Source organism: Pavona decussata, unplaced genomic scaffold, assembly GCF_977016875.1.
Source record: "Pavona decussata unplaced genomic scaffold, jaPavDecu1.1 SCAFFOLD_114, whole genome shotgun sequence".
NCBI classification, from domain to species: Eukaryota; Metazoa; Cnidaria; class Anthozoa; order Scleractinia; family Agariciidae; genus Pavona; species Pavona decussata.
Window position 1 is genome coordinate 2,006,153 of NW_028145528.1, and position 19,215 is coordinate 2,025,367.

The 19,215-nt window shown below is 40.9% G+C and overlaps 1 protein-coding gene and 1 long non-coding RNA gene across 4 annotated transcripts; one reads left to right on the forward strand and one right to left on the reverse strand.

Moving 5' to 3' along the window:
• Window positions 1-3,612: 3,612 nt before the first annotated feature.
• LOC146470134 (proprotein convertase subtilisin/kexin type 5-like) lies at window positions 3,613-15,277 on the reverse strand. Of its 3 annotated transcripts, XM_085122216.1 has the most exons (9): window positions 15,051-15,277; window positions 12,893-13,072; window positions 11,162-11,329; window positions 10,338-10,505; window positions 8,956-9,123; window positions 7,442-7,609; window positions 6,523-6,696; window positions 5,124-5,294; window positions 3,613-4,481 (listed from the first exon to the last, which is right to left on the reverse strand). In XM_085122216.1, the coding sequence occupies exons 1-9, from the start codon at window positions 15,172-15,174 to the stop codon at window positions 4,249-4,251; spliced, it is 1,554 nt and encodes a 517-aa protein (XP_084978342.1). In that variant the 5' UTR covers window positions 15,175-15,277; the 3' UTR covers window positions 3,613-4,248. The 3 variants fall into 3 exon arrangements, with proteins under 3 accessions (XP_084978342.1, XP_084978343.1, XP_084978346.1); XM_085122217.1 differs by lacking the exon at window positions 11,162-11,329 and having other exon boundaries at window positions 15,051-15,253; XM_085122220.1 differs by lacking the exons at window positions 10,338-10,505; window positions 11,162-11,329 and having other exon boundaries at window positions 15,051-15,252.
• LOC146470135 (uncharacterized) lies at window positions 7,935-9,762 on the forward strand. Its single transcript, XR_014867048.1, has 2 exons — window positions 7,935-8,176; window positions 9,370-9,762. It is a non-coding gene; the product is annotated as an uncharacterized LOC146470135 (long non-coding RNA).
• Window positions 15,278-19,215: the final 3,938 nt, after the last annotated feature.

The following is a 19,215-nucleotide window of genomic DNA, read 5'->3' on the forward strand; positions in this document are numbered from 1 at the left end:
ACCTACTATGTGGGCACACAGTAACGTTCAAGTTCTGATCGTAGGTGAGTTACTTCGGAATTCTCAGTGTTCGCACGCCTTTGTAACCTTTAGTAGCATGGATGTCAACAGTTATTTTGAAAACATTAAAGAAAAGAATGGATAATAATAATAATAATAATAATAATAATAATAATAATAATAATAATAATAATAATAATAATAATAATAATAATAATCAGTACACCGAACATATGGGGGCTCAAGGCAATGGTAAAAGGTCTCAGTGGGGTTAACAAGTGCCACCAATGTTCTGCTCGAAAATGCTGAGAAATGCCTACCGTCAATCCAGAGGCTCTGCCATTGAAGTCGCATGTCACACGTCCCCGTCATCGTAGCCCCTGGGAATGCTTCGGCAGCCGAGTGACAGCGGCGAGAGGCGAGTGTCCGGCGCCTCAAAATAACCGGAACCCGTGTGCTAAGGGAAGGAAAACCCCTACAGAAAACCACTGGCCCTCCAGGTTGGGGGTTGGGCGTGGGGCCAACAACTCCACCCCGTAAAAAATACCTAGTTACGGAAACCGCAATTATGTACCCAAATCCACAGGGTCCTATGGGAATTTCAAGCCAAGCAACGGAGCTAGGCAGTATGACAGCTCCTAGTGAAAGCCCATCTCGGGAAGCTATGAGCTCAAGGAGGAGTTTTCTTAGGCCCAAAACAGTGATACGACTTGCAACATGGAACGTCCGCACAATGTTTGAAACTGGTAAGACGGCACAGGTTACGAAGGAGATGGAAAGATATGACCTAGACATCCTTGGTGTAAGTGAATGTAGATGGACCGGGACGGGAAGAAAGACGACAGGAGATGGCTTTACAATCTTGTTTTCGGGAAAGGAAAACACACATGCGAGTGGTGTTGCTCTTATCATCAGCAGAAGTACAGAAAAGACCCTCATTGAATGGGAGCCTGTTAGTGACAGAATCATCAGGGCAAGGTTCCACTCCAAATACTGTAAACTCACTATTCTACAGTGTTATGCCCCTGCGAACGAGGCAGAGGATGAGGTAAAAGACGACTGGTATGAACAGCTCCAGTATGAAGTTTCTAGAGTCCCTCAACATGACATGCTTTTGATAATGGGAGATATTAATGCTAAAGTTGGCTCTGACAAAAGCAATTGTGAAGCTGCTATGGGAAAGCATGGCTGTGGCAGTATTAATGACAATGGTGAAAGATTAGTTGATTTTTGTCTGAACAATAACTGCATAATAGGGGGTACAATCTTCCCCCACAAGAACATTCACAAACTTACCTGGAGATCCCCCGACGGTTGTACAATCAACCAGATCGACCACATACTGATCAACAAGTAGTGGAGGAGATCGCTTCTGGATGTAAAAGTGTATCGGGGTGCTGACGTAAGCAGTGATCACTACATGTTATTCGCAAAAATTAAGCTAAAACTTATGGCTGCAAACTCCAATAAACAATGCAGGAAAGTGTTTGACATCAACCGACTGAAATGGCATGAGGTCAGGAGCAACTTTAGCCTTGAACTTAAAAACAGGTTTGCTGTACTTGCCACTCTTGAAGATGAAACAGATCAGGGTTCAGTGGAATGCTCATGGAATCGAATCAGAGAGGCCCATTCTGATGCTGCGAAGAAAGCTGTTGGTTTTAAAAAAAAAAGGGGAACAAGAAATGGTTATCAGACGAAACTTGGACCAAAATAGAAACAAGGAGGAAAGTAAGGGTGAAAATGCTGAATGCCAAGTCATCAAGGCAGATTGAACGAACACAGCAGGAGTATAAGAACAGAGACAGAGAATTGAAACGGCGTGCAAGAAAGGACAAAAGGAACTTCATCGAGAAACTGGCTAGCGAAGCAGAAGAAGCAGCAGAGAAAAGGGAATTCAGTACAGTCTACAAGATCACTAAACAGCTTTGCGGCAACAACACCATTCACAGCATGCCAGTGAAAGACAAACAGGGGAAAGTGGTAACAACAGAACGGGAGCAGGCTGCTAGATGGGTGCAACACTTTGAAGAAGTCCTTAATCGGCCAGATCCAGGTGAACCAGCAGATCCACCACCTTCTGAATCTTACCTTGATATAGACATCGGCCCCCCAAGTATAGCTGAGGTTCGCTCGGCAATTGAGAATCTGAAAAACGGAAAGGCCCCAGGAATCGACTCACTGCAAGCCGAACTGCAGAAAGCAGATATAGGTACAACATCTAGGCTATTAACAGACCTCTTCTGTAAGATCTGGGAACAGGAAGTTATTCCTAAAGACTGGTCCAAAGGTCTCATATTCAAACTACCAGAAAAAGGCGACCTCGGCAATTGTGATAACTGGAGGGGAATTACCTTACTTTCTGTACCAAGCAAGATATTCTGCAGAATACTACTAAAGCGCATTGAGAAGGCTATCGATACCACACTTAGAGAAGAACAGGCCGGTTTTAGAAGAGGAAGAGGTTGTATGGACCAGATATTTGCTTTACGCAACATTTTGGAACAGTCTCTTGAATAGAATACACCTCTTTGCATCAACTTTATCGATTTCCAGAAGGCATTCGACAGCATACACCGCGAGAGCTTATGGAGAATCCTCCAAGCATATGGAATACCACCTAAGATTATCACCCTTATTAAGATGTTCTACGTTAACTTCGAATGCAGTATCATCCTCGAAAACACAATAACAGAAGCATTTCCAGTTAAATCCGGGGTGCGACAGGGCTGTATACTCTCGCCTATTCTTTTCCTTGTTACAATCGATTGGGTGATTCGACAAACTGCTTCCCTGCGTACCCATGGAATACAATGGACAATCTTCTCTCACCTTCAAGACCTTGACTTTGCTGATGACATTGCCATCCTTTCCTCAACAACTACTCACCTTCAGGAAATGTCAGACGATCTCAATATGAACCCCAAGAAAACAGGGTTAAATATCAGCAAAAAGAAATCCAAAATTATGTGTGTCAACTCAAGTCCCACAAGGACAATTAACATCGACGGAGAACCTCTGGACCACATTGAAGAGTTCACTTATCTCGGAAGTGTGATCAACAAAGCCAGGTGCACATTTAGTAGACTAAAAAACATCTGGAAGTCTAAACAGTACAGCCTTAGTACCAAAGTACGCATCTACAACAGCAACGTCAAATCTGTGCTACTTTATGGCTCTGACTGCTGGAGAATTGTCAAGAGAGACATAAACAAAGTCAATGCCTTTCACAACAGCTGTCTGCGAAGGATCTGCAACATCTTCTGGCCCAACAAAATTTCTAACAACGACTTGTATCAGAAGACCGGGTGTACAAGTATGGAGCAAGAAATAAAGAAACGCCGGCTCAGATGGCTGGGGCATGTCTTACGTATGTCACCAGAGAGGATACCCAAGGTTGCCCTTAGGTGGACACCAGCAGGCAAAAGAAAGAGGGGAATGCTCAAGACCACCTGGAGGAAGACAGTTGAACATGAGCTAAAGGAGATGGGCTTATCATGGGGAGAGGCACAGGCAACCGCTAGGAACAGGGACAAGTGGAAAGAAGTCATTGCTGCGGCCCTATGCCCCACTGGGGGCTCAAAGGACTAAGGAGGAGGGACACCGAACATATCCAGCGTTTAAGGCACTTTACATGAATCAAATAACAAAAGTATACTGAAAAACTTACATTAATATCTGTAGTAAATTTAAGAAATAATCTAATACATGTCGTTTAAATGTAAATGCATATAAGAAGCAGTAAGAAAAGTATAATAATTAATTAATATCAATAACAACCACTGACCTCAATATTCTCTATATAATGTCATTCACTTGTCATGATCTCTCATTTCTCACTTTTGATTTCCTTTCCCAATTCTCCGTTTTACTAACATCCAAGACAAAGTATCAGGTGCATATGGCTGTTTGACGACAACTGTCAAAAAGTCAGCTTTGTGAAGTGTTCGCATTGGTTTCACGACTTTACGAAAACACCTCAGATTTTTTAGGGGTCTATCTACAATCTTGATTGTCTTGAACTTGATGTTTTATTCTGTATTCTAGAATGGAAGTAAAACAACTATCCACTTTTAACATTGCCCCATTCCCTAACGGTTACAAGTTGTGTCACTAACAATAATGCAGGTAACAAAGCTAAAAATATACTGAAACATCATCAACTTACTTTTTGACGTTTTTATATTACGTAATACTAAGGATTTGTTTAAAACGAATAGAATAAAATAAGAAGTCAAAAATCAAAATTTATGGCCAAAACTCTTCGTCAATTATAGTCGGTTCAGGCTCAGTAGTTGGTTCGACTGTGGTTGGTTCAGGTGTGTGTGCGGTTTCAGGCTGGCTTTCAGCTTCCGTGGTAATAGTAGTTGTTCCAGGAGCCGTCCAGCTCTCGGGCTTGGTAGAGATAGACTCCCTTGAAGTGGTTAGTGTAGTAGTAAGTTCCGCTGTGGGTTTTCCTTTCGGTTCTGTAGAGGGCGCATCTAAAGAAAATAAAAACAGGTTCTTGACAAGCAAAGTATAAGGTGTGTGAGAACGCTGGTTGATATGGGTGCGGTAGATTTGTGTAACACATCCAATGTCATGGGTAAAGACCAAAGGAATCTGGGAAAGAGATGGGATGGGAATGGGTCCTTTATAGTAAGAATTTATTTTCAAGTCCAGACATGATCTGTCAGTAAACTCTCCAACTTTGAACTCCCATGCCCCAACCTGCTGGGCGTATGGTTTGTAAGTGACCTTCCAAGTAATCAAGGGAACACAAAATATTTAGTCTTTCAACAACGCCTCTAGGCCCAGTTGTTCAAAGCCCGATTAAGCAAATCCTGGGCAAACGTGAAGTTTGATTGAAGTTTAATTACCAAGCGATAAAGAATTTTCGAAAAGATTTTTGTTCTTCAGTTTTTACTTAGCCTTTTCTTTGCCTTTAGCTTAAAATTTGCTATCTAGGACATTTATAACGAGCGAAATGAAAACCTCTGTTAACTTTTAATCGGAGATTAGCGTTAATCGGCTTTTGAACAACTGTGCCCTGCTGATTACCAGGGGCATGTGATCCTGAGGTCTCCGTCGCCTACCCTGTTTTAAATTAAGCTTTAGGTGTTTTGGAATAACAGTGTTCTTACATCGTTTGCAAACATTGACGCCATTCACTGTTTTTGGAACATAGCCTGATGGACAGTGAGAAAAACAAAAGTCCGATGACCTCCCAGCGGGTAACTTGTAAAGGCCAGGCTTGCATTTGAAGCATTTGTTGCCTTGGGTTGGACAAAATGCACAGTCCATGACCTGGCACTCTGCATGACAAGAAGAAAAGAACACAAAGAATGAATGAAGGAGGGAGGGAAGGAAGGAATGGGCGGGTTGCGGGCAGATGACATCAAGAGATAATGTGATGTATATAATCAGATTGACATTGGTGGTCATTTCACACAATTCTAATAATTCACGTGGAATATCGGAAAACGAGATAGCCCCTCTCGGGTTACGTTTATCAGAGACAGCGTCGTCTAACGGCTAAGTTCATGGTTAAACTACTGGCCTTAGTTGTTCAAAGAGCGGATAGTTTTATCCACTGGATAAGTCGCCATCCAGCAGATGAAATGTGGGCAAGATTTTCCCAATGGCCCTATAATTTGTGGATAGAGTAGAAGTATATGTGAAATTTAAGTATGGGATTGTGTGGAAAACTTGCCAAAGGCGTTAGTTGGAGTACATTTGCTACGCTGGATAGTGACTTATCCAGTGGATAATTCAAATTCTAACACTGCATTGTCACAATGCCCTCTGAAAGCGTGATAGAACAGTGAATGACTGACTGTATAGTGGCAGAAGTCGAGAGCTCGCTACAATGTCCCCTTTTCCTCCCTTTCGACCCTTTCCAAGTAGGGTATGTAAGAGATTGCTGCGCATTTATCGTGATAATTGGCTAAAAGCTGGTACATCAATTGTTTTCTGAGGACACCCCCTTAAAGTCATCTCAGCATTACGAAAACATGTTTACAGCTATTTCCATTAACGTTGTCGGATCAAAGCATAAAGCTAAAAGACAAGACCTCAGGATTCTGTGGATTTTTTTTTTATGAATACGTTCTTCAAAATCTGCTGTCTCGTCCGTCCAGTGAAGATATACGATGGCGAACCATTTGGATGATAGAAATGTTAGGATATCAAATGGATGAGGTGGCAGCCTCTTTGAAGATGTCTTTAAGCTTTAAGCTTTTATCCGACAACGTTAATTGAAATAGCTGTATAACCCAAGCCAAGAGTATTAGGACGTTATGAGCAGTTGTCGAACAAGGTGAACATCAAGACCTCGTCTACACTAATCAGGATAAATTTGGAAACGCATCTCTTACACCAGTTTTGTCTTCCGTTCTCACTAAAACGTCCCTGAAAGCGCTCTCCGGCGTGGTATATCCGGACTAATGTGCAGGGAGGCTGGGAGACATGTGGCTTTTTAAATTAAACTTGAAAAAAAAAGTAGTAGAGTTATTGCTTAACTTATTTTGATATAGAACTTACGCTTTACACATTTCTTGTCACCCGTAGGAGTATCCTGTGTCTTGTATCCTCCTGGACATCTCCGAATGCAGCGTCCACTGGCTCGTAGGCCGGATCTTTTGAAAAGCGCGTATCCACGTTCACATACCGAGCAGGAATACCAATTTTTACATTTCTTGCAATTTGAAGTGCACTCTGTAAAAAAGAACAAAAACTGCGCTGTCAAAATATACCTTCCTGTTCACCCCTCCTCCCCTAAAATAAAAGACTCGAACGATACTAAACCATATACACGTAAAAAGTTTAACGTTGCACCTCCATTTCAGTTAACGTCAAATGAAAGCGTCAAGCCAACAAGTCAAAATCAGTAAAATGTGGGATTTTTTGAATATATGTACGTTGTCCGTGCAGTGCAATGGCGGAACCTTTATGGGTGACGCTAAAGAAAATGTTTAACCTGAAAAAATAGGAGGTGTGGTGGTTACCTAGTCGGACTCTCTTCCGAACTGTACTTTCTACTACTGCAAAACTGAAAAATTAAACCTGAATCATGATTGACAGTTGACAATCAGATGGCGCTTATCCTTGCTCCGGAGAATGATCTACAGATGGCAAATTCAAAGTTTCCGAAACCAACGCAAAAAAGAAGACCATTTTTTAACTACCCATACTACCTTTCGGTCTTGTAGCGTGAACATGAGGCTTTGACCCATCAACGTTAACAAAATTTTTTTGGAACAAAAATTAGGAATGTGTTCGTGTTAGGGATGCTGTTGTTTTGGCGAAGAAAATACGAGCACGCTTTTTAATTCCGATCCCAGTACGCCAAATTCTGATTTCTTGCGAATTTCTATAACGCGGCACTCTTGAACGCGGCCAACCTCCATTAGCGGGCACTTCTCCATTTCGCGAGGGTGGCCGCTTCAATGACTGTACTCACGTCTTACACACTTGTATCCACCCATTGGGTTCACTTCTTTTTTGTACCCGGTTGGACATTGGCGAATGCAACGTGCCCTGAGTCTAGGAAAGGCTCTGTGTAAAGCATACCCATCTGCACACACGGAGCAGGCCATATTTTGACATTTCTGGCAATTTGGAGTGCAACCTAGAAGAAATCGATTATATTTGATGAGATGCGATTTTATACTTAACAATTAGATTATGAGCTCAAGATTTCTATCGCGTGATAGCTGATGAGGGTGCAGCCCGAATTAGCTATTATGCATAGAAATCGAGAGCGAATAATCTAATTGTTTTAGTATAAATCTACCAGTCGTTCAAAACTAAACAGGTAAATTATCTATATCCTCATCGCAGACACTTCGAAAACGCGAGGAAGCGGCCGCCATTTTGTTGAAAACCGCTTCTCACTATCTATCACAGGATAGCGAGTAGCGTAGCCAATCAGAGCCGCTGAACGGCAGTCGTGATAGAACACTAGTAGATTTATACTAAAGCCTGTAAGTCTGCTTCAGTTAAGGTTGTAGAAGCAAAAGTTTTTCCTTGGGGTGTAGTCAACCTTTTTAAATACTATCGCTGCTTTTTCCCATGGGTTTTCTGGCCCCTCGTGAAAGTTATTTTTGTGGAGCCCAAATATTGGGCAATCTCAGTATCACAACTATCTATTTAGCTAGTGTAGCAGGCGTAATCGTGGGAGGGGGAACGAGAAAAAGTAAGATTTCAAAAATATAGATAGTTTAACAGCATTTTCAGTTTGTTGTGACAGCATGAAACGAGAAGAAAAACTGGGCATTCAAGACACCTCTCCTTGTTCACCCCTCCTCCCCTAAAATAAAATAGACTCGAACGAAACTGAACCATATGCACCTAAAACGTTTCGATATACTACGGCTATTTCAATTAACGTCGGATGAGAGCGTCAAGCCTACAAGAGATGATCAGTAAAATGTGGGATTTTATGACCAAATGTACTTTGTCCGAGCAGTACCATGGCGGAATCCTTTATGGGTGACGCCTGAGAAAATGTTTAACCTGAAAAAATAGGTGTGGTGGTTACCGGGTCGGACTCTCTTCCGAACTGTAGTTTCTACTACTGCAGAGCTGAAAAAATAAACCTGAATCATGATTGACGTTTGACAATCAAATGGTGCTTAATCTTGCACTGAGAATGATCTACAGATGGCACATTCAAAGTTTCGGCAACCGGCGCAAAAACGAAGACCAATTTTCAACTACCCATACTACAGTTCGGTCTTGTAGCGTGAGGCTTTGACCCGTCAACGATAACAACATTTTTTTTGGACAAAAATTAGGAATGCGTTCGTGTAAGGGATGTTTTTTTGTTGGGGAAGGAAATATAACTTCGCTTCTTAATTCCGATCCCAGTACGCCAAATTCTGATTTCTTGCGAATTAATTTAACGTGGTCAACCTCCATTAATCGGACACTTCTTCATTCCCCGAGGGTGGCCGCTTCAATGACTGTACTCACGTCTTACACACTTGTGTCCACCCATTGGGTTCACTTCTTTTTTGTACCCGGTTGGACATTGGCGAATGCAACGTGCCCTGAGTCCAGGGAAGGCTCTGTGTAAAGCATAACCATCTGCACACACGGAGCAGGCCATATTTCGACATTTCTGGCAATTTGGAGTGCATTCTGGAAGAAATCGATTATATTTAATGAGAAGCAATTTTACACAGCCTGTTAGTCTGCTTCAGTAAAGGTTGTAGAAGCAAAAGCTTTTGCTTGGGGTGTAGTCAACCTTTTAAATACTATTGCCACTTTTTCCCATTTTTACTTGGGTTCACTGAGTTGTTTTTGTGGAACCCAAATATTGGGCAATCTCAGTATAAGAACTATCTATTTAGCAGGCGTAATCGTGGGAGGGGGAACGAGAAAAAGTAAGATTTCGTAATTATAGATAGTTTGTTCTGCTTCAGTAACGTTAATAATAAAGGTTGTAGAAGCAAAAGCGTTTCCTTGGGGCGTAGTCAACATTTCTAAATAATATGGCCGCTTTTTTTAATTTTCTTTTGGGTATTCTTCCCCCTTATGAATGTTATATTTGTGGAACCCAAATATTGGGCAACCTTAGTATAACTACTATCTCAGTTAGCTTGCGTAGTGGGCGTAATCGAGGGAGGTGGAGCGAAAAAAAGTGAGATTTCTTAATCATAGATAGTTTAACAGCATTTCCAGTTTGTTGTGGCATTATACTAGAACCAAAACTGCGATGTCAACACACATCTCCCTGTTCACCTCTTCCTCCCTAAAATAAAATAGACTCAAACGAAACTAAACCATATGCACCTAAAAAGTTGATGTAATACGGCCATTTTAACTAACGTCGGATGAATGCGTCAAGTCTACAAGGCAAAATCAGTAAAATGTGGGATTTTATGACCAAATGTACGTTGTCCAGGCAGTACGATAGCGAAAACCTTTATGGATGACGCGTAAGAAAATGTTTAACCTGAAAATAGTTTTAGCGGTTCCGGCGTCGGACTCTCGTCCGAACTTTCCACTCTCTACCAGTGCACAGCTGAAAAGTAAAAGCTGTATCGTGATTGAACAGTTGCCACTCAGATGGCGCTCATTTAATTCTTGCACTGAAAATGATCAACAGAGTTTCGGCAATCGCAAAAACAGACCAATTTTCAACTATCCTTACAAACTTTCGGTATTGTAGCACAAGCCTGGGAATTTGATCTGTCAACGTCAATAACTTTTTTTAGGCAAATATGTGGTGTTAGGGATGATTTTGTGTTGGCGATGAAAACACAAGTACGCTTAACCTTAATTTAAATCCCCAGCACGCCAAATTCTGATTTCTTGCGAATCTCTATGGTCGGTTCAATGACAGTACTCACGTCTTACACACTTGTGTCCACCCATTGGGTTTACTTCTTTTTGGTACCCGGTTGAACATTGGCGAATGCAACGTGCCCTGAGTCCAGGAAAGGCTCTGTGTAAAGTATACCCAACTGCACACACGGAGCAGGCCATATTTCGACATTTCTGGCAATTTGGAGTGCAATCTAAAAGAAATTGATTAAATTTGATTAGAAGAGAACTAAGCAATCTGTTCAGCTTCAGATAGGTTCATAACACTGGTTATAGAAGCAAAATCATTTGATTGGGGTGTAGTCAACTTTTTTTTTAATACTATCGCCGTTTTTATCCATTTTCTCTTGAGTTTTCTGTCCCCTTATGAAGGTTAGTTTTGTATAACTGAAGTATTGGGCAATCTCGCTATTACTACTATCTATTTAGCCTGCGCAGCAGGGCGGAGGCTTAATCGAGGGAAGGGGAGCGAGAAAAAGTGAGATTTCGTAATTACAGATAGTTTAACAGCATTTTCAGTTCGTTGTGACAGCATTACACGAGAACAAAAACTGGGCTGTCAACATACATCTCCCTGTTCACCCCTCCTCCCGTAAAATGAAATAGACTCAAACGAAACTAAACCATATACACCTAAAACGTTTTGATATACTGCGGCTATTTCAATTAGCGCAAGCCTGGGAATTTGATCTGTCAACGTCAATAAATCTTTTTTTTAGGCAAATATGTGGTGTTAGAGATGATTTTGTGTTGGCGAAGAAAATACAATTACGCTTCTTAATTCCGATCCTAGCACGCCAAATTCTGATTTCTTGCGAATCTTTTTGGTCGGTTCAATGACTGTACTCACTTCTTACACACTTGTATCCACCAATTGAGTTCACTTCTTTTTTGTATCCGTTTGGACATTGGCGAATGCAACGTGCCCTGAGTGCAGAGAAGTCTCTGTGTAAAGCATACCCATCAGCACACACGGAGCAGGCCATATTTCGACATTTCTGGCAATTTGGAGTGCAATCTAAAAGAAATTGATTGAATTTGATTAGAAGAGATTTAAGCAATCTGTTCAGCTTCAAAAAGGTTCGTAACACTGGTTAAAGAAGCAAAAGCTTTTGATTGGGGTGTAGTCAACATCTTTAATTTTTAAAAATACTATTGCCGCTTTTATCCGTTTTAACTTGGGTTTTTTGTCCCCTTATGAAGGTTAGTTTTGTCTAACCGAAATATTGGGCAATCTCGGTGTTACTACTACCGTTCCGATCCGTCTTGCATCTTTCGAGTGTTTTAATCATATGCTGCTATACCCTGTGTCTTCAATTCCACGACTCTTATGTATATAAGTTATATCCCCATCCCCACCCCCCGTCCCCCGGATGGCCCCGATTCTTGAGTGTATGACGTGCCTAATCACCGCCGTTTTGAGAATCAACTTTGCGCTACCTGTTGTTCTCAGTAATGGTAACAACAACAACAATTATGATAATGAGAAGCTAGCTTCAGTTCAATGGCATTGTCTGTTCAAAAGGAGGAAAGGGGGCGTGGAGTGCGCTTTGTTGATCGTTTGTGTAATTAAGTGACTAAGATCAAAGATAAAGAAGGACGCAAATGGATGCAACTTGAAAAAATTTTCGAACTTTTTCAAGTACTTACTGTGCATTATGGAGAAATCACCAAAAAAACTTATTATAGTATATTCTTCCTCAGTGAAATTACTTAATATTTTTCTCCCGGTGCTGGTGAGAGCAATTTATGTTGGAGAAGAGGCTCTTAGTCAAATATTTGAGCAGTGTGCACCAAAGTACAGCAAAAGATAGTGCCCCTTTAAGGGGGGGGGGGGGGGGGGGTTACACCTGAACGCCATTTTTCCGCCACTTGACATGGCTTTAATGGAAATATCTCGTCACGCGTTTCAAGCAATCCAAAAACCCTATCACCATATCGTAAATCTGTGTTGTGGGGTATTTTGTGAATTTTTGGGTGATCTTTGGGTATATTTGGGAGGAGTAGTTTTTCTAGAAGGATTGGTAAAGAGAAATTAGAAATATTGAAGATTTAGTGAAGTTTTAAAATTGGAATTTGTAGTTAATAATTAATAGACGGATACCAAGTTAGTCCACAAGCAGCCTGGGGTGCTCTTGCATGGGTATCAACTGTCTGTTAGTGTTCCAAAAATCATTTTCTTTCCTCTATCCCTTCTTAAAACCTCTTCAAATTGCATTCAAATTTAGGCGTATTTCCCCCTTAACTCTCGTAACGTCTGCACTCGAATATCTTTACGGAGGCCAAATTACCCTTGCGGATAGCCAGCTCAGTCTTTCTCTTCCCAAGTCTTACTTGTTAGATTGTTGTGTTCTGTTTTGACAGAAATTACAACACAAAGATAGCGCCTGCTGGTCGACAAAAATGAGACTTTGGCCTCTCTTTCAGGAATAAGAAAGGAGTACAATTTCTCGTTTTATGTATGTGAAACTGGGTTGCACTTTAGGTAAATGTTGGTGTGTGAAATAGTTCCGAAGTGGAAAGTCTCTCCCTGCGGACGACATTGGGTTTGCTTTAATTCAATGTTTTTTTTTTAACAAACCTGCGCCGTGCATGCCAGCTGGTGTGCATGTTCCGTTGACGTTGCGATACCTCTGTGGACATTTCTTCCAACAGGCATACCCCAAAATCACTTTTACTCTCACCAAACCACGATCACATTCGTCACATGTTGGAAGCCAAGAAGAAGAAGAACACTTTTTGCAGTTCGATATTGTGCATGCTGGTGACAAAAAAAAAAAAAAAAAGAATGTCATTGTCTTCAGTGTAGTACAATTTTCCATAAATAAATAGATGTGGTAAAATAAAGTCTTGAGGTTCTTATTTTTTGTAACCTAAAGTCAGGATGAGTCAGACAAGGATGGCTACGACTGATTTTCAAATGCAGCGGATACCCTTAAAGCTAGCTTGGAATGCAGCATTCTATACACCAGCTTTGTTTGAGCAGTATGACGTTGACCTTTCATTCGAAAAGAATGGAATTCGTATCCACGGAGGGTTTTGTTAGGAGAACACATGTCAAGCTAATCTTGTTCGCAGAGTCCAGGTCTACTCATATCCAGTTTCAGTGAGGAAAAATTTTGTATCCTTAGTATTATTCGTATATGAGATCATGTTATAAAGGGGAAATAATCAGGGCTTGAATTCAGAGAGCTTTATGTATAAATCTGTGTTTGAAGTGTCAGAGGCCTTGTACGTCGTTCTGCAAAGAATTATGGAAGAACCGTCTCTTTCCGTCCCTACAAGTAAAACCGTCAGGGGAGGAAAACGTGACGTCATGTTATTCACACTGATCCGCGTAGTCAAGTCCTGTTAGGTATGAGAAAAAAAATCAAGTTGCCCGATATTAGTCTGAAATGTCAGCCGTCTCCTCCCCCTAACCCCAGGGGGCGCGGGAGAGAGATACTCTCTCCCGCGCCCCCTGTGGGTTAGGGGGAGGAGACGGCTGAGATTTCAGACTAAAGTAACAGTTGGCTGACAGTAATAACAAACGTTTTTGGAGATCAAGTGACCTTTTGTCTATGTCTTTTTATGACTCTTTTGTGGACGAGATTAGTATTCTGTCCCAAAGCAGCAATAAATCCTTTACATTGTAAGAATGTACAAGACGCCTTTTCGGGTACAGTTATTAGACGATCACACGGCATAGCCTGAACGCACTGATCACGGTTATCACAGCGGTCGCAGTAATTTTGAGGTTCGCAAGGTAAATTTCAATGAATAACTCCAGGGGGGAGGGGAGAGTACTCCCCTTTATAGGCATGTATGTGCCTCCCCAAAGGGTATGGTTTTTGCTCCGGGGGCAAAGTCTTCTATAGATGCTTTGCTTGTATATATTTTGAGCCGTTTTGTTCTGGAAAAGGGTATAAATTTTCACCATTATGGTCTTAAATCGAGTATGGTTTTCAAGGGAAACACGAGAGTGTATGAACGTAATTGTTTTTTCAACTCCAAATATATTATTCGAACTGAATTTTCGGGTGAGTTTTACCAATTCTTGACTTCGACTGAAAACGGATATGGATTAAATAGGCCAGGCCTGAAAACGGCTGTGGAAAATAGCATGTTTTGGTCTGAAATAGGGTCAGGATTTGGAGAACCGGGCGGCACACCTCTACCGAGAATTCCGAGGAGAACCCCTTCCCCCCGGGGGACTGACTAAGCAACCGAATTGGTATTTTTACTTTGCATGTTGTTTAGTCGGGTGTATTACGAAAAATTTCGAAAGGCACATTTCTTCTTTGCTTGATATTTTCAACGTTGATGTGATTGCACAACGATTGGTTAAACGCCAAGAAGAAAAGTTCAGGTCTATTTTCTACCGAGGAAGCGAAACAGTGACAACTAGTAAGAATCAAGATTGTTTCCTTCAGTTTTCAGGTTGCCCCGTTGAAGGTTTTTGAGACAATCTGATGCTTTGAGAAAACGATAGTTGCTGGAAAAGTTGAGATCAAATCGTTGGTTTTCTAATGGCCATTGCGTATCGATTGCGTAGGTCTTAGTCCTTCATTCCGGATGGCCTTCTTCGTTGGAATAAGGATCTCGTCTTCCGACAACAGCCTGCTCGCATGCTGGTTTTGACTTTTTAGAGTAACAACGGATGGTTCGTGAATTACCAGTGGCCATCACAATGCTTAAGTTCAGCTGATGGAAAAATCATGGTCGGTATTTAACCAAGATAAATGATTTTTCTTACTTACTGCCTGGTTTCTTCGGCCAATGATGATGTACTCGTTTGGTCTTTGTTCCATGCGGATTTCGTCGTCCGGCGCTAACGGCAAGAACGAGGGCAAATAAAACGATCAAAAGCAAAATCTTCTTCATCTTGAAAATGAAAAATTCCCAACAACTTCCCTTTCAGCGCTTGTTAGATACTATTGCAAACTGAATACTCAACATGCCACGACGTATTTAATTATTCAAGTTAAACCCGATACGTATGAGATATCGATACCCTTTCAGCATCCAATTCAAAGAGCGTGGAATATGTCCAAATCTTTCATCGCCAGATTGTGCATCCGTCCCATTCCGTTACAAAGTTGTCCAGCCCGGGGGGGTACTCCAAAAAAAATTGGGTAGGGGTGTGCGGCCCGCTTCCCAAAACCCTTACCCTATTTATGACTAAAATCTGCGATTTTCCCTACCCTATTTATGACTAAAATCTGCGATTTTCCCTACCCTATTTATGACCTGAAGTAGCTTCTTCTAAAAAAAATCGAACCCAGGACTAGGGTGCAAAAATCTATACCCTATTTATTACCAACATGGCGGCAAAATGGCTAAAAGCGATACCCTTTTTATGACCAAAACAGCCGAAAAACCATACCCTTTGGCGCCGCACATACCTATATAGCCCATATAAGGAGTACCCCCCCCTTCGGGTTGTCCAGTAACACCGCACTGAAATATTAAATAATTGTTGCATAGTACCAGAACTGATGGAGAAATTTAATTTTGTCGTGTGTTGTAAATAGTTCAGTTTAACCGGAAATATTACTTTGTACTCTCACTCCAGCAACGTTCTTCGTTTGCTATAGGTCACTGCTTTTGGATGGAACGAAATAATTTTTCCCCTGGTGTCTGGCTGAGATAACAAGACCAAATCATTTGCCTCATTGTCCGCCTGACAGATTTTTTTAACCTTTCTTCGTGCGAAATTGAGCGGATTGAATATTTATTTTTTAGTCCCTAACCTGGCATTAGTTCCCCTGCCCCTTCCCCGATCCATTTTTCTCGCCAGCAAAGGCTCCATTTCCCCTTTGCGTTTTCGCTCATGTGAGCAAGCTGTTAGTCTGAAATGTCAGCCGTCTCCTCCCCCTAACCCACAGGGGGCGCGGGAGAGAGAGACGAGCGTTATAATGTCGTCCCAGTCAAATACTTTGTCGTTGTCAAATACTTTATTAGTGAGAAGTGTGTTGTTGAGATGCCAGAAGCCTTCGCCGTGTTGTTGTTGGGTGAGATCCACTGACGAGCATCGTTTTTTTCCTTCCTCGTAGTCATAAATTGTTATTTCTTTTTATTAACTATGCGTGATGCCCTGGGGCAGACCGCGTCAAGGTTTCGGTCGAGTATCTTTTCTTTCAACAACAACAACAACAACAACAACAACAACAATAACAGTAATAATAATAATAATAATAATAATAATAATAATAATAATAATAATAATAATAATAATAAATTTTTATTAATATTTTTGAAATTATAATAATCTCTTTATTACGTGTAATAAAGTGGCTAAAGCCGTTAAACAGTGCTCAAAACACTTTTTAAGTGTAGAGCTTTGAATAAGAAGATATAACGAAGAGACAAAATTCTCTGTTACTCCAAGTTTCGTGCTCACGCACTCATCAGACAGTATTTACAGTATATACTGTCTGATGAGTGCGTGAGCACGAAACTTGGAGTAACAGAGAATTTTGTCTCTTCATTATATCTTCTTAAGCTCTTTATTAAAATATTCCAAGCAAATTGTTATTTACAAGTTAAAAGTAGAAAAAAGAGCTATTAAAACCCTTGGGTATCCAATCGATGGAATTGATAATCGATGACAATCGATATCAATCGATACCAATCGATATCAATTAATCGATTGATATTGATAATCGATGACCAATCGATGACGAAGATTCGTGTGGTTATCGATTGGTATCGATTATTAATACCAATCGATAGATAAATTGGTATCGATTGGTATCGATTGGTTGCAGATTGACGGAACCGGAATCGACGCATAAAAAAACACAACTTTATACGCGGTAATTATAAACACATTTCACTTTAATGTTAACAGGAGAACAATACTCTCTTCTTTCTCTTTAACGTTAATGCCCTGTCCCTAGGAATCCGGGGTTTTTTTTCGACAAATCAAAAGTTTGTTCCATGGGCCAATCTATAGACCTGAAAAAACGGAAAGTGGTTGCATCGTGCCTCCACAGAAAAACTCTGATAACAGAAGTTGTACTTTTGCAAACAATGAAATTGCCTGTAATGAATAAAGCAGCAATACCTAGCCTTATAATAACGAACCAAATCGTGCTTAAAACAAAGATCACATACATACAAACTAAAAAATCTATAAAGGCGCCAATTGTGTCTAAAACGGAAATAAAATATGCAGCAAAAGGTAAAAAAGACGTTCCTTTTTTTCATCATAGTAGTAAGCGATGAGCCATTTTAGTTTTGGTGTTTGGTACATTCTGGGTCGGAATTTGTTTTACCATTTCGTCCCCAGGGCTTCCTAAAAATGGCAGATGATCGGACAGGTAGCGTGCGTGACGTCAGTTCAAGGTTGCTGAGCCAATCGATAGCAATCGATGAACGGTTTTTGTGTGGTTTTCGATTGGTCATCGATTGGCCGATACCAATCGATACCCAATTAACTAATTTTATCGATTGATCGATTGAATTTCCGGTCATCGGTTTCCATCGATTGGATACCCCGGGCCAAAAATCACCCAAAAATTCACAAAACACCCCACAACATAGGTTCACGCGATGAGCGTAGAGTTTTTGGATTGCTTGAAACGTGAACCAGATATTTCCATTACAGCCATGTCACTAAGTGGCGGAAAAATGGCGTTTAGGTTGAATTCCCCCTTAATAAGCTGACTGGACTGAGTATTTGCTGATTATTTTCTTTGTCGTAGTCTTTTTTCTTCATCGTAGTCACAAATTGTAATTCTTTTTCAGTTAATTTGTACATCAAACCTGGATTAAACACACTTCTCCCCTAGAAGGGATGTTTTTTCCCTCTGTTGCTCTCATTGTCTTCAGCCAACATGGCCCAATCAGGATCCATTATCTGCGCGTATGTCAAGAGAGAGGGGACCGAGTCATCCCTACCAGTGTGACGTCAAATAGCCACGATCGGTTGGCTTGCACGCCTTGGCTTGTTTAGCACGGAGAAGCCATTGAACTTAAACAACGAAAGGGCTAATAACAGGCTTTTGTTCAGCTGTTGTTAAGCAATTTGTTGTAAGTTTGCAAGTTTTATTGTCTCTATTGTCTGAGTGTAACAGCTTTGTTTGTTTGTACGCGGGTTTGTCTTTAATTGTATTGGAATTCACTTCTGGTGAGTGTCGTCATAGAACTTGTTCACATATTTTATGTTTTGAACAGTGCTTCCATGCAGTTAAATGTTCCTATGTAGTTTTCACATTCGAAGAACGTTTGTTTACTCTCAAACTGCCTATTGATTTTAGTCAGCTTTATAAAATACATCTAAAAGATTAAATTCATCACGAATTACAAGAATACAATGGACTGCTCCAAGTCAAGCGTCTGTTCGCAAATACAGCTCATGGTGCAACGTTTCGAATTACCCAAATAGCACAGTCAAGAACACGAAACTGACCAAAATATAGTTTTGAGCAGAGGGAATAATCCTAAAACGCACTGCGAGTAATTGTCAGTGGTATCTCAAAGCGAACCCGAAAGGTCGAGTCAAGGCCACAACTGAGATAAAATGTCTTTTTTTCTACCGAATGCTAGGTAATACACTGGCAACCCACGCTCACTCTTCGATAATATGAACGTGAAATCGATGTATAGACCTCGTACGTTTTTATTTTGGTGAGAAAAGACCCGCGTTGAAAAGATCGAATAAGGCCGGAGTTTGTGGTTCAAGTTAGCAGGGATTTCGGGCAAAATGTAAGGAGAAGATACGACGGAGAAACGTCTGATGGTGTTTCGAGTTTCAGAACTGTTTTCACGATTAAATGCAACTAAAGACACGTTCAAAACGTCGATGACAAGATCTTAACAAATGTTCACCCAAGATGCTCAAATTTTTCCTGTAGAGCTGAAGTTTGAAATTTTCCTTGGTTGATTACAACACACTGAAGACAAATATGAGTCACTATA

What these genes read in the sequence shown, in the direction of transcription:
- LOC146470134 (XM_085122216.1), bottom strand. Translation starts at nt 15,174, where the DNA reads ATGAAGAAGATTTTGCTTTTGATCGTTTTATTTGCCCTCGTTCTTGCC. An exon ending in TGGATACAAGTGTGTAAGAA is followed by an intron (nt 10,506 to 11,161) that starts GTGAGTACAGTC and finishes AATTTCTTTTAG; the next exon opens with ATTGCACTCCAAATTGCCAG. An exon ending in TGGATACAAGTGTGTAAGAC is followed by an intron (nt 6,697 to 7,441) that starts GTGAGTACAGTC and finishes TCTTTTTTACAG; the next exon opens with AGTGCACTTCAAATTGCAAG.